Raw genomic sequence first — 14,588 nt, forward strand, 5'->3', positions numbered from 1 at the left:
AATACGTACATATTTGTCATTGTCATTAAATGTATGTTTTCATTCCTTGTAAACGCAATAGTACAATATCAATGTAAAATAAGTTTCTTTATCGTGCCTTTTAAAGGACAAACTTTGCTCTTTATCTTTATCTTTATCTTTTCTCGGAGTTCAATAAACGGTACTGAGTGTACCGGATACGTGCAAAATCCACGCCTACGAGGGTGGTCTTCAAGGTTACGTAACATCCATAAAGTAGATCAACACACCAGTTAAATGATTAACTGTTTATCTCCTGATGTAAAAATAATATTCTCAGTTGTCTATTGCATAATTTTATTTCACATATTTTATCGATATTTTCTTGTAGGAATAGATTGCAATTTTTTAGAATTTATTGTTCAGCGCATGTGCGAGCCCAATTGCGCGCAGGTCATATCTTTCTTTCTCGTTGGTGTACCATCTCACGTACGCAATTCTGAGGCGAAGTCACGCAGTTTTCTGCCCTCGTGTCTTATAACATAAAACAGTAAGTGTTAACAAATTGTACTATCTAGATGCGTTGCATTATTTAAGTTGAAACTATTGTTTGTACATGCAGGCTGCGTAATATTGAAAGAAAATTAAATTTTTGCAAAGCCGGCATGGGTTAATGATAGTAATGTCGGCTGTCGTCGAGCGATATTGTATACGACCTTTTCCGTGAATATTGTCAATTTGAACGAGTATATTGTTTCTATTATTTGACTTATAAAATTACGGTTTAGTTTAAAAAGACGAAATCTGACGAATAATGATATGAAATTAACAATCGTTTATGAGAATTGGAAGTAGCTGATTTTCTCCTTATGTAATACCTAGGACAGGTCAATACCACACCATTTTTGCTCTACATTACTGTAAAATTATTGATGGACACTATTTATCTACTATTTAATTGTTTTTTTTTTATGAATAATAGCATTAACAATTCCTTGCAACTGTAATATCTCTTTAACAATGTTTCCAATAAATGTAATGTAAGCTAATTAATTTGACAATCATTCTTATATTAATTGGATTAAACATTACCAATCGGACTACTTATGTTTCGGTTTAGTTACTAGTTGTCTTTTATTTGGAGAAATTGATTTCTTATGACTATTGTTCATATGTTTTCTATTACCTTCTCTCTTTAAAGATTATATATTATGACAAATACATCTTGTATTATATTTTTATTTATAATAACTATATGTTTTCATAATTATGCAACATAATATTATCACTTTATCGGTCGTATAATCTTCCTTTTTATTTATTTTATTATTTAGACATTTTGTTATTATAAATTAATTATTATTAAAATATTTCTTAATCGACCGTAACATTATTTCTATTGGAATTTATTAGATTAAAAATCACTTCTAGGTTAAGGACTATTATTAGAATTCTTTAGCGCTGCACAGGTTTAAATACATAATTGCAGATGGATATAAATGTTCATCGATGTTAATATTAGATCACAAATTGCAGTGTGTACCATTTTGTTTTTTACTTATGTATAAAAATGTAGTTACAGCGAAATATAATTAATTTATATTTCATAAATATATCGAGCAATGCGCATTATTTTCACAAAGTTAAATTAACATTTTTTTATGATTGCTTAATATTTTTTCATAGATCATGGCCCCGCCAACATATGGAGATTTGGGCAAAAGTGCTCGTGACATATTCGGTCAAGGTTATCATTTTGGTTTGATCAAATTAGATATTAAAACAAAGACTAACTCTGGAGTCGAATTCTCTAGCGGCGAGGTATTCAATCAAGATACTGGAAAAGTATTTGGTTCTTTAGAAACCAAATACAAAATTAAAGACTATGGATTAACATTTAGTGAAAAGTGGAATACAGATAACATGCTTGCAACTGATGTAACTCTTGCTGATAAATTGCTCAATGGTCTTACTCTTGGCTATAGTTGTACTTTTTCACCACAAACAGGGTAAAATGGAGAATTATTAATCCTATCGATGGAAGGATTAACACCTTGATAAACACGTCTGTATCCCATATGGGCCTTGTGTAGTATGTATTAAAAATCAAAAGGATATGTCATAATCTATCACAGGCGATGAAGGTTTCGTTTCGTAGTCTTGGTTATCAAGGGGTTAAATGAATTTAAAATAAACAGTTATTTTAATAGTTTTTAAATGGAATTATAATGATTTTCTTATTATAGAACCAAAACTGGAAAACTGAAGACTAGTTACAAACATGAAAATGTATCTGCTAATGCTGATTTTGACCTTAGTCTTTCTGCTGGTCCCCTTATCAATGCATCTGCTGTTGTAGGATATCAAGGTAAAGTAAATATACATATTATTGATTTTTGACTATTGCACTTGATATTGCGTATTTAAACATCATTCTGTGATTTATAATTAGTAACATCTGCTACGAATAAGTTTTTAATTAAAATTAAGAAATATTCAATATTTTTATTATTTAAATAGTTAATATTTTTCATATGCTTGTTTCCATGTGATCCTCTGTAGTTCCTTTCCCTCTTTCATTTCCAATATCCAAGACATTCCAGACTAAAACTGCGTAAGATATTAATATAATAAAATCAAAAAGGTTATATTTTTTTAAATTATAAGATATAGTAACTTTATTGTAGGGTGGTTGGCTGGTTATCAAGCTTGCTTCGATACGCAAAGAAATAAACTTACAAAGAACAATTTTGCGCTTGGATTCACTGCTTCTGACTTTGCTCTTCATACAACAGTGTACGTATAAACTTGGTGTTTTAAGGAAAGCTGTTAAAAAAGAATGTAAATTTAATGTATTGTATTTTATTCTATTAGAGATAATGGTCGTGAGTTCAGTGGCTCTATTTATCATAATGTAAATTCAGACTTACGAGGAGCGATTAATCTTGCTTGGAATTCTAGTAATAATGTTACACAATTTGGAATTGGTACAAAATATAATCTTGATTCAGATGCAAGTATTAGAGCTAAAGTGAACTCTCATCTCCAAATAGGTTTGGGATATCAACAAAAGTTACGTAGTGGTAAGTAATATTTCATTTTAATAGAGAAGTATTTAAATATTTTTTATTTTCAATTCTTTGTTTATTTTTTCTAGGTGTAACTTTGACACTATCTACAAATATTGATGGAAAGAACTTTGGTTCTGGTGGACACAAGATGGGCTTTGCATTAGATCTCGAAGCTTAAATATGAATGGTTACAGACACAAAAGGACTTCACACTAAATTATTTCATGACCTTCGTGTCATAAAGACAGCATCACTGTACATGCTTCAGATAAAGTATTGCCTATAATTTGTAGACAAGTTTATCCCAAAGTAGATGCCACGGAATATCATGCATCTTTTAAAATTAGTTAAAGGGATATTAGTTAAAATATACACAATTATGAGTGTAAAAATGCTACAGTAACAGTATCATGAACAGTATGATTTACAACTCTTGAAGTGAAACAGAAGTGTATTATTATTATATTATTTTTTTTTCTCTTTTTTTTTTTTATTTGGTGCAGTCTTTTTTTAGTTTCTTTTATAACTATTCGGTCTTATAATAAAATCAAAGATTATTTTCTCTAATGTTGAAGAAATTGATAATACGGATACAGAGCAATATTGATTGCAAGTACGGATAAAGGTAGGAAAAAATGTGTTGAAACTTTTTCAGGAGAATATTAAAAACTCAATAATAAATATTATCGCGTTACGATGTAATTGTAAACTTTGATTAATTCTAAAATGAGAAGGCTCAATATACTGCACATACGTTCTATTAACTATAGAAATAATGTCAACGATTGGATTTATTGTAAAAAATCCTTGCACTTAATAATTATATAAAAATAAATAACTACGTACAGGGACTTGGGATTAAATGATATCAACGCATCAATTATATTGTTCACTTTTCATTTGCAAAATGAAATCAACATTCATTCCTGCTTACATAACTAATATAAAAGCAATACTGCCGGTGTGGCTATTTTAAGATTGAAGCCTATTGTGAAATCCATATTTAGTTATGATGACAATATTCCAATAATTTAAAGTCCGGTGTCTTATATGAATAAATAAACGTTTTTAGTTATACAGAATACCACAGTCCTGTTTTGTGTAGCAAATTTCAATGAACGAAACGTTTGTACACTTAAAAGTTTATTCTCTGATCCATCAACAATTGTTAAACATTGAGCAAAATCTGAGCTAAGCTTTGACTAGTTCTTAGAATAAAGGAAAATTTATTCTATGTGGAGTGTGAATGCTTTATTTACAAGAAAACAGTACATTATTTTCTTAGAGTATCTTTTGTGTAAACTTTATATAACAATTTTACGTAAGTGTTCAACAAACAATTATTTTAGGTATGTTTCATTAATAAATTTGTATTCACGTAGTTTCGTACTTATTTTATTTTTCAATTTTTATAAATAATCAACTATGGCGAGAAAACCTAAATTATTCGGATACCTTATAAATTTTCTTTATATTTATTGTATTTATATGAGAAATTCAAATTTATTTATCGATCGTATAAAAAATTAAACATGTTAAATATTATGTTGCCCACGATACATGAGCTTCATCGACAAATTGCGATTATGATCTCTTCTTATTGCCTCCAAATATTTAATAGCGCATTTAACAAACGAACGTCCAATGAGTGTTTTATTTTAATATTTTAAAAAAAGTTTACATTACTGCACCATTTGATCCTCCAACGCTTTCGCTATCCATTCCGGTTCAGTTTGAGCGATTTTTTCTATTATTTGGTTCACTTGGTAGCAAAGAGACTGTATTTGTTTGTCCCATGTCGGTAAAGTTTCTCGTGCTGTACGGAAAATAATTTATTATTAGAATCTTTGTTAGAAATAAGATTCTCATCGATTTGTTTGTTAAACTTACTTTCAAAATGTACAATAGAGTCGATTTGATCGATATATCCATTCATCCGGCTTTCCGTGATCATTTGGCTAGCAATCTTTTCTGCTTTTGTTGGCGGAATTTCTAACAAAGCACCCAGCTCTTCGAAAGTTATATTATTGTATAATTTACTAGCAGATAATAAGTTATGTTCTATAACGGCACGGTCGAGAATAGTTGATCCCAATCCATCGATTGTACATGCTTTTTGGTGAGGTTGTAATAAGGCTTCAAACTCTTGTAATTCGGAGCGTCGAATGATACGGTCCAAATACATTTTTTCAAGAATCGAATAAGCAGGAAGTTGTTGACAACGTTCATCTTTAAACAAGGTAGCCAACATACGACTTCTTTGTTGTCCTGATTTAAAAATTTTTTTTATAGATTATTTTTCCAAGTGTAAATTATAACGTATTTAATGAAGAGCCAACTACTTGCCTGCAGAAGCTAGTACTGTACAAATTAAAGCATTCCTAAGCGCAGTCATACGTTCATCTTCGTGTATAATAGATCTATATGATAGTTCATTGTATCTTTGAGCTGCTTCTATGAACTTTCTTCTGTAGTCTAATACTCTAGCGTAACAAACTTTGTAGTAAATTTGTAACTGTTCATTTTTGGATTCGGCCTGTTGAAAATAGAAAACAAAATTTTATGCTTTAGAGTAGTATATTACGCGTTAATCAAAATATTCGGTAAGTCTAATCGCAACATACTTGTAAAAGAGACGCTCTATTAATAAATGCTTCAGCTTGTACTGGATCATCGTCTTCTAAGTACAATCGTGCGATTTTAAGGTATGTTTCGAGTTTATAATCAACCGTATATTGCCTGCGAACAATCATTGTCACAATTATAGAAAGTGCGGCGTTTCAAACAAGTCGTCTGAATAATTACTACTTTCGGTGATAAAAAAAAATCTATTTGATCAATTTTACGCGCGCGTAAATATGTAAATCGTTAAGATGTTCGATCGGTTCTTTGAAATAAATTATTCAAGCGATCGATTCTAAATGTTTGAACTCTGTATATAAAGATATAATTGTTAATTACTTTTGTCCTGTTTCTAATGGTATTCCAACTAAAACATTAGCTGCTTCTCTCCAATTTTGATTACGTTCATAAATATCTGCTAAATGTTGTCTTATACTAGCAACTTGCTCCTCAAAAGAAATTACTCGTGGTTGTATCTGAGGATTAAGTAAAAGATTTTATTACGATACATGTTGCATACAATTGTGCCTTATATAAATATTAAGAAACGTCTTACTTTGTCCAACGTATAATGTGAAACTGCCTTTGATATTTCATCGGGTAAAAGTAACAAGCGATTACTAACGTCTGTTAAAACTTGTCTCGAGATCACCAAACTTACATATTCGTTTACAACTGGAAAATAAAATTGTTTATCTTTACATCGATGTTGCGCGAAAAGTAAATTAACTTTAGAATTTATAAATTTGTGAAAATAAAATCCTAGACATGTACGGTTTTCGCTATTTAAATATGTATATAAAGCATGTGATCTATAGTTAATAGAATAATGTACACACAAGCATAAATATGCCATAGAAAACAAATACTTTCGGATGTATAAAGTATGCGATAGATCTTTACAAATTGATCTTATTGAATCGGTCTTTGGGAAATATATTACGTACAGTTTGTTATAAGAAAATATATATTCAATGAAAAGTGACATACTTGCTTCAATGAATATCTTTAAAGCATCAACCAATTCTTCGCCGGATGATGATAGTATTGAATCCAAAATAGCTCGATACCTGGAAGTATCATCGTTTATACCAAATTTTTTAAAAGGTATATTTTTGTTCCTATTTTATAGGCTTACTTTTCCGCTTGATCTTTATGAGAGCCACCGGAATACGCTAAATTCGTAAGTTGTTGACGTACAGCAGCTGCCGTCACCACCATCTTTTCTACATGAATAACCAGTGGCTCAGATTGGACGTTCACGCGCTTATAAATGTCGTTTAAGGTTCGTTTTTACGTAACATAACGACTTTGTCGTCATGAAAACTTAAATGTAACATTGCCATAACATTACAATCGCGGATGTGCAATATAGGCGGTTAACAATTCTCCATTTTATATTTATTCTATTATATTTATAGAAATAATGTCTTTCGAAATATCAACACGCTATTAACCAATTAAGAAAATAACCCCCTTTATACCATATCGTGGTTTACCACAATTCGCCCGTCAGTAGATTAAACAATGCCGCAACGTAAATACCGTCTTATTAATTATCAAACAGTGGCTCGATTTATCTAAATGGCGGAAGTAACTATTCGATCTCTCTCTCGCTTTGCTGCATCACTTCTTGTTGCTTATACATCTTTTCTTTTTTATATCTGTTCATTTTCATTAATAATTCGATGTATCTACGCTTGTCAAGTACTATGACAATGTGATAAGATGAAAAAAAAACAATAAACACGCATCTATACAATACTATATAGTAATACTATGTCTATTTAATATATCGTTACTATCATTTTATTTAATAGAATTAGAAGTATGTAAAACATTCCTTATGTTTCTATTAATAAAAAATTAAAATCATCTCTACCTATCCTAACGTGTTTACATGTAATTAATAAATTATAAACTATTACTGGAAGCGATATTTATTTCAATATTGCGCAAAAATCTGCAAAGAAACGGTATCGCCATCTAATATCAGGAATTCGAACTGCTAAAATGCATATATATATGCGAGCTCACGTACGTGAATGACCTATCATTGTGTTAAAATCTGCAAAGAAACAGTGTCGCCATCTAATATCAGTGTTTCGAAGTCAAAAAATCGTCCCAGGATCACAGAATGTTAGTGGAGGTATCCAGAGTACAGCTACCCCCACTCCTCCTACTCCTGACACGCAGTACCTTGATTATTCATTAATAACTCCTTTCCTGGGATTAAAATATGAACTTTTATTATTGAAGAATGTAGTATAAACCCTTAGCAACATTCAAGGATAATTTTTAGAACGATTCCGCCAGTAATTAAGACGTTATTAACGAATATCTGAAGGCGTAACATTTACGACTGTATCACTGTCTGCTTTAATCGATTAATTATCAATTTTTCAACTATAATACCCATATTTTGGCTATTAGAGAACGAAGTAGACATCCCTGGGAACATTCAAGGACCGATTTTACTACGCTCCTTGCTCTAATTAATTAGTTATTAGCGATAGATGCCCAAAGTGACGCGTTAAAAGGTTAAAAACAGTGGGCCGACTTCCGATATCGTTTAATAACTATTTAATAACGTATGGCATGGTTGCAAAAGGTATCCTTGACTCTTCCCAAGGGTCTATACTATATTCTTAAACTCTAAAAGTTGATAATTTAATCCCAGGAAAGGCGTAATTAATAAATTACGAGCAGTGAGTCATTGAAAGCAGTTATTTCTACGGTGGCGCCACCAGTGGCGAAAACAACGAACTATGTGTTTCTCGGCTTGTAATGAACTTATTGCTCGTTAATTTACTAATTACGCCTTTTCTGGGAATAAATTGTGAACTTTTAGAGTTTAAGAATATAGTATAGACCCTTGGGAAGATTCAAGGATACCTTTTGCAACCCTGCCATGCCTTATTAAATAGTTATTAACGAATATCGGAAGTCGGCCCACTGTTTCTAACCTTTTAACGCGACATCTTGATGATTTATTGCTAATAACTAATTAATTAGAGCAAGGAGAGTACTAAAATCGGTCCTTGAATGTTGCCAAGGATGTCTACTTAGTTCTCTGATAGCCAAAATATGGGTATTATAATTGAAAAATTGATAATTAATCGATTAAAGCAGACAGCGACACAGCCGTAAATGTTACGACTTCCGATATTCGTTAATAACGTCTTAATTACGGACGGAATGGTTCTAAAAACTATCCTTGAATGTTACTAAGGGTTTATACTACATTCTTCAATTCTAAAAGTTCATATTTTAATCCCAGGAAAGGAGTTATTAATGAATAATCACGGTACTGCATATCAGGAGTAGGAGGAGTGGGGGTAGCTGTACTCCGGATACCTCCACTAACATTCTGTGATCCTGGGACGATTTTTTGACTTCGAAACACTGATATTAGATGGCGATACTGTTTCTTTGCAGATTTTAACACAATGATAGGTCATTCACGTACGTGAGCTCGCATATATATATGCATTTTAGCAGTTCGAATTCCTGATATTAGATGGCGATACCGTTTCTTTGCAGATTTTTGCGCAATATTTAAATAAATATCGCTTCCAGTAATAGTTTATAATTTATTAATTACATGAAAAATGCGGTTATAATTAATTATAAAACATGGTCTGGTTATATTAAAAGTCGATAATTACTGTATACAAAGATAGTTTATTCTTACATTGAAGTAACGTTACAGAGATTACATATAAAATTAATTCGATTGAGTTCTCTTTACTTAAACAATTAATAATCGCCGAAGTAGTCTTGATTATTATTTTTATTAGTTAAAATTTTACATATAATAAATGGTTTGCGACTGTCTAGGTGCAGGAGGGGTACTTTTTATACCTCTGCCTTAATTGTATGGCTGTCCAAAGCTATGGGGGAGGTATTGCACCATCCACCGGCCCCCATAGCATGAGCCAACCTCACCTCCACGCGGTGGACGCTGGGCAACGGCGTTGCCGGCTAACGAGGCTCTGGCTATGGGAGTATGGGTCGAATACAGTCTCGGGACGGGAATGTTTAGTTCCAGGATGAGATAAGACTCTAGAATAAAAGTCCTTACAGTGCAGTAATGGCTTGGAGTGAAGAAGAATCGGTGATTACCCTATCTCAATGATATGGCTAAACATTGAGAGGGTCAGTAGTTCTATGTCTCGTAACTTGGTAGTAAATGCACATATTTGTATAACAATAATTACTGTGTTACTATAATTCAACAGACGGTGTATTTTCAGGCACATCAGTTTGCATATTTTCATTAAATTTGCAATTTTTTTGAGAAAATTCTTTATGTGCTAAAATTGCAACATTTCTTCCACCTATTGCACTCATTTCCATTGCACTGGCCGCCCATTCAATGGCATTCACATGATAAAGCGCCCTGTGCAATTTAAATTTCGCCTCGTGAACTGCTGTTGAATATTCAGGGTATGCCTCCCAAGTGATATTCTTCGCGTCATTGATCTGAACAAAATTATACAGGTTTTACATTTTTTTTAAATGTTATACACCTCGTTAATATTACGTATATTATATATCATACATTTGAGAACATTTCATTAATAATTTCTGGTTTTAATTGTCTATTGCTGAAGATTTTCCAAACTTTACTGTGCTTCGATCCACCCTCTACAGAATTCAATCTACCCACAGAACTAATTATTGTTTTATTGGGTTCACAACTCAGAATACCGTCTATTTCCTCGATCAAACCGAAATAATGTGGTTTTAAATCTGCTTTAATAAATGTAACCATAGTTTGATGATATTTCCCTATATCGGAGAAAACATCAACGCGTGGGAACCCTTCGAAAATTATGGGAAATTCTTGATTATGATGTAGAGGAGTTGCAATAATTACAATATCATATATTGAACTCATTACAGTTGTACTATCTGAAATAAAAATCGTTATTCAATGAGTGATAAGGATATTATTAAATAATTATGTACTTTACCTTTATTGTGATAATACACTTCGTATAAATTTGTACCATCTTCTTTTGGCAAATTAATAACTTTTGTAACACAGGAAGGCACAACATTTACATTTTTATTTCTGTATATTAAATGTTCAGGTACCTAAAACATTAATAGATCCTTAATTACTGCATGTAAATACATCTCTTGTGTAACTAACAAAAACAACCTTTTTATTTCCCCCTTTAACAGACCACAAGTTGTAACCTGCTCCAGCTAAAGATACACTACCAACAAAACTATGAATATTGGTATCCTGTCCATAATTAACAACAGATGTAGCTTTAACAATTTCATCGATTAATTTGTCTGTATATCCCAAACTTAAAAGGTGCTCTTTAATAGATACTTGTAATAACTTTGGAAACTCTGCATTCATTATCGTTAAAAAACTAGTGATATTTTCAAAAGACTTTCCAGCATCCTGTAAATCATATATTTTTGCAAAGCTATTTACTATGGAATTTATATATCTGTTTGAAATAAATGAAATCAGCTATTATTGTAATATTTATTGGTAACATGTTTTTAATAATATATTAAAAATTAATGTAAAATACCTATTGAGAGTAAACGGCTGAAAGCCATATCTATAAAGTAATTTAGCTAACGATATAATGCTCCAATTACTTTCTTCGAATACAAATTCATTACCGTTCCAAATGCCTGCTCTTTGATCATTAGTCGGCGCATGTTCTAAACCTAAATCAACAAATAAAAGATAATTGAAGATAAAGAGAAAAACAATTGATATAAAATTATCGTTTAAACAGTTTGTAGAAGTACCAAGTAATTTAACAAATTGTTGCATGTATTTATTTTCTGGATGTATGATGGAACCACCGGCTTCAAATTCATTATCATCAATTTTTATTGTAGCTAGACGTCCGCCAATAGTTTTTGCTTCGTACAAATCGATATTAAGATTACTTTTAAATAATTCTGAAAGGAAATGCGAGCTTGCCGCACCGCCGATACCACCGCCAATGATTGCTAGAAAATGATCGAACATAGAGATTATAAATCGCCAATCACAAATATCAGTAAATAAAGTTTCCTATTTACCTATATTTGGTTTACAATTTTCAAAACAAATCCCCCTCTCGAGGATTAACATAAATAAAAATATTACACGGTTATTCATGCTTTATGTTTGCTTATTAGAACCTTCTTTCGAACACTATTATTATCTCTTCTGTATTGCGTATCAACCACACAAATTTAGCCACGTATTTTATGAAATAAAATAAGTTGTAATATATATTACGAAAATTGTAACGAAAGTTTTATTGTTTTCTTACGTTCCATTTTAAATACGTCGATTTAAGTGTAGCGTGAACTTAGGCACATAGTCTTGTTTATTTTATGGCATCAAACACGTGCGACATATTTCTATCGGTTAAACTTTGCTCTTGTGATGTTTATGCGTTTATAACAATTTAAATATGACGAGAAAAGAATTTAAACGTAAAAGGACGGAAGATGCTGACAAAGAAAATTTACCAGAAGTTTTGCCAGCGAAAAGAATGTCGGACGAACCCCCGTTAAAAAAGGTTAAGAATTTTACCTCGTTTTAACCAACAAATTTTTAGGAAATATTAATTCTTTAGTAATTTAGTAATAACCACCTTTGATCAAGTTTTGTATAAAAGTGTTTTTTTGTGTAAACATTTAGGTAAAATGGATCAATAAACAACGAGTTCTAGTTTTTGCAACTAGAGGAATTAGTTATGTACAACGTCATCTTATGGATGACATAAAGAATCTTATGCCTCATCATCGTCCAGAATCTAAAATGGAACGTACTAAAAACTTCCAAGTGATCAATGAAATGTGCGAAATGAAAAATTGTAACAAAACAATATTGTTCGAAAGCAGAAGAAAAAGGGATTTGTACATGTGGCTTTCTAACGTTCCTACAGGACCAAGTGTAAAATTTCTTGTTGAGAATAGTATGTATTATTTTCTTTCTCTGTTAACTATTTAGTTTCATCAACTATTAGTTAGTTACATAAGTAAATTTGTGATTTTTCTATTGTAGTCTATACAATGGGAGAATTAAAAATGACTGGGAATTGTCTAAAGGGATCTCGTCCTTTGTTGTCGTTTGATGATAATTTTAACACAAAGCCACATTATAGTCTTTTAAAAGAGTTGTTTGTTCAAATATTTGGCGTGCCCAATCATCATCCAAAAAGTCAACCATTTTTTGACCATGTATATGCATTCAGTGTATTAGACAATAGAATATGGTTTAGGAATTTTCAAATTTTGACCGAAGATGGCGGTTTAGCTGAAATTGGGCCAAGATTTGTATTAAATCCAGTAAAAATATTTGCTGAAAGTTTTGGTGGTGAGATACTTTGGAATAATCCAACATATATCTCACCTTCTAAGGTATAAACCAATTAAATTTTTACTTTAACGTCATTAATGTATATTAAGATCGAGCAAAACAAAAAACAATATTTTTTTTTTTAATTATAGTTTCGACAATCCATAAATAAAAAAGCTGCTGGTAAATACATAAGTAAGGTAGAACAAAAAATGTTACAAGAAATTAATAAGCCAAAAGAATCATATTCATTAAATCCTATGGACGAGATATTTAAAGGTGACCCATTGGAAAAAGCAATGGAATTGCAAAAACACGAATCTAAACAAATACCGATTAATAAAAGTGAAAAAAAGAAAGTAAAAAAAGGTGTGAAAAAATATCCAGGAAAAAAGGCAAAACAAGCTAATTCTAAACAGAAGAACAAAAAATTGATGAAATAATTACATGTACGAGAATTTCTATTATGTTATAATGTTAATAAAATTTGTATTAAATTCATCAAACAACAATACAGTTTTAATTTTTATTATTCGTACAATTTAATATACATATTTAATTAAAACAAAGCACGTGATACTATGTAAGCAATTCATATTGCATACAATACTCATAAATGTTGTACAATACAAGAAGTAAGTATATAATATGTATAAAAGTAGTTTAATATTGCACAACTTTTATCTATGAAGGTATAATATGTATGCCTTGAAATCATAAATAAATTCAATAGTATAATCTTACATAATATTCAGTGTCAATATAGTATAGTGTAAATAACTGTTTGAAAGCATTATTAATTATGCTGGCACATACTTGTACTTGATTTAATTATGTCAAAGCACATTTAATAAACTACTCTAATATATTTTGTACATTATGATGCAAAAGCCTGAGTGTTAGTAATCACAAATCATTGTGAAAATGTTAAAAATATTTAATTCATGATTAACCTTATATTTATCCTTGATATTACTTCGAAAATGTCTAGTGATAAAAATGACAGTGATCCTGGTATACTTAAAAAGTGTATAAATACTTATTTTTAATTGAAACGAAATTCAGATAAACATTTTATATATGTATGTATGTATGTAGGTACCTACTTGAAATATGCAGCACATTTCCTGGCATTCATAAACATCTTGTGCATTTAACACAAAAGCTGCATATTAGTACATTTAATTGCATATAAAATTGTGTTATGAAACTCTTATACTATAAATATAAATACTGATGAAAATATTATAAAGGAAAATATATGCTCTCCATTTCGGGGAAAATAGTAAAGTACTTCTTCTGCTAATATTTGTTTACAAAAATATATGCATTTAAGAATATTAAAAAATACATAATTAAAATTTTTCCTTTGTACATATTTTTTGCGGTAGTATTTTATGATTTCCTATAAGTTATATTCTCTTTTTAAGAAATAGTTCGATACAAAATTATTTTAATGTAAAATTTTTGAATATTGTGCAATATTTAATTGTACGTAAAATAAAATAATTCTAATTTATTCTATTACCTATATTGTCAAATTAATATTTTTTAATAAGTTAAAAAAAACTTAGAAAAATATATTAAATCATATAAGTGTA

General features: G+C 30.4%; 4 protein-coding genes across 6 annotated transcripts; 2 read left to right on the forward strand and 2 right to left on the reverse strand.

Annotated features, from left to right (window-relative positions):
• The first annotated feature begins 431 nt into the window (after positions 1 to 431).
• Positions 432 to 3,226, forward strand: LOC122396010 (voltage-dependent anion-selective channel-like). Its single transcript, XM_043394073.1, has 6 exons — positions 432 to 508; positions 1,645 to 1,967; positions 2,205 to 2,326; positions 2,646 to 2,754; positions 2,833 to 3,041; positions 3,116 to 3,226. Exons 2-6 carry the CDS (start codon positions 1,648 to 1,650, stop codon positions 3,205 to 3,207), a joined length of 852 nt encoding a protein of 283 aa, XP_043250008.1. The 5' UTR covers positions 432 to 508; positions 1,645 to 1,647; the 3' UTR covers positions 3,208 to 3,226.
• A 1,340-nt stretch (positions 3,227 to 4,566) lies between these two features.
• LOC122396008 (COP9 signalosome complex subunit 4) lies at positions 4,567 to 7,072 on the reverse strand. The gene is made up of 8 exons (XM_043394071.1): positions 6,790 to 7,072; positions 6,642 to 6,721; positions 6,208 to 6,326; positions 5,991 to 6,127; positions 5,654 to 5,768; positions 5,376 to 5,565; positions 4,920 to 5,297; positions 4,567 to 4,845 (listed from the first exon to the last, which is right to left on the reverse strand). The coding sequence occupies exons 1-8, from the start codon at positions 6,870 to 6,872 to the stop codon at positions 4,712 to 4,714; spliced, it is 1,236 nt and encodes a 411-aa protein (XP_043250006.1). The 5' UTR covers positions 6,873 to 7,072; the 3' UTR covers positions 4,567 to 4,711.
• A 2,387-nt stretch (positions 7,073 to 9,459) lies between these two features.
• Positions 9,460 to 14,273, reverse strand: LOC122396007 (prenylcysteine oxidase-like). 3 transcript variants are annotated; one of them, XM_043394070.1, is made up of 7 exons: positions 14,094 to 14,273; positions 11,439 to 11,645; positions 11,213 to 11,354; positions 10,822 to 11,125; positions 10,631 to 10,754; positions 10,216 to 10,568; positions 9,460 to 10,136 (listed from the first exon to the last, which is right to left on the reverse strand). In XM_043394070.1, the coding sequence occupies exons 1-7, from the start codon at positions 14,119 to 14,121 to the stop codon at positions 9,879 to 9,881; spliced, it is 1,416 nt and encodes a 471-aa protein (XP_043250005.1). In that variant the 5' UTR covers positions 14,122 to 14,273; the 3' UTR covers positions 9,460 to 9,878. The 3 variants fall into 3 exon arrangements, with proteins under 3 accessions (XP_043250005.1, XP_043250004.1, XP_043250003.1); XM_043394069.1 differs by lacking the exon at positions 14,094 to 14,273 and adding an exon at positions 12,281 to 12,400; XM_043394068.1 differs by lacking the exon at positions 14,094 to 14,273 and adding an exon at positions 11,718 to 11,857.
• Positions 12,073 to 13,438, forward strand: LOC122396009 (ribosome biogenesis protein BRX1 homolog). Its single transcript, XM_043394072.1, has 4 exons — positions 12,073 to 12,205; positions 12,328 to 12,604; positions 12,694 to 13,049; positions 13,140 to 13,438. Exons 1-4 carry the CDS (start codon positions 12,098 to 12,100, stop codon positions 13,428 to 13,430), a joined length of 1,032 nt encoding a protein of 343 aa, XP_043250007.1. The 5' UTR covers positions 12,073 to 12,097; the 3' UTR covers positions 13,431 to 13,438.
• Positions 14,274 to 14,588: the final 315 nt, after the last annotated feature.

Source organism: Colletes gigas, unplaced genomic scaffold, assembly GCF_013123115.1.
Source record: "Colletes gigas isolate AHSC1104 unplaced genomic scaffold, ASM1312311v1 Colletes_gigas_Sc00006, whole genome shotgun sequence".
Taxonomy (NCBI): Eukaryota; Metazoa; Arthropoda; class Insecta; order Hymenoptera; family Colletidae; genus Colletes; species Colletes gigas.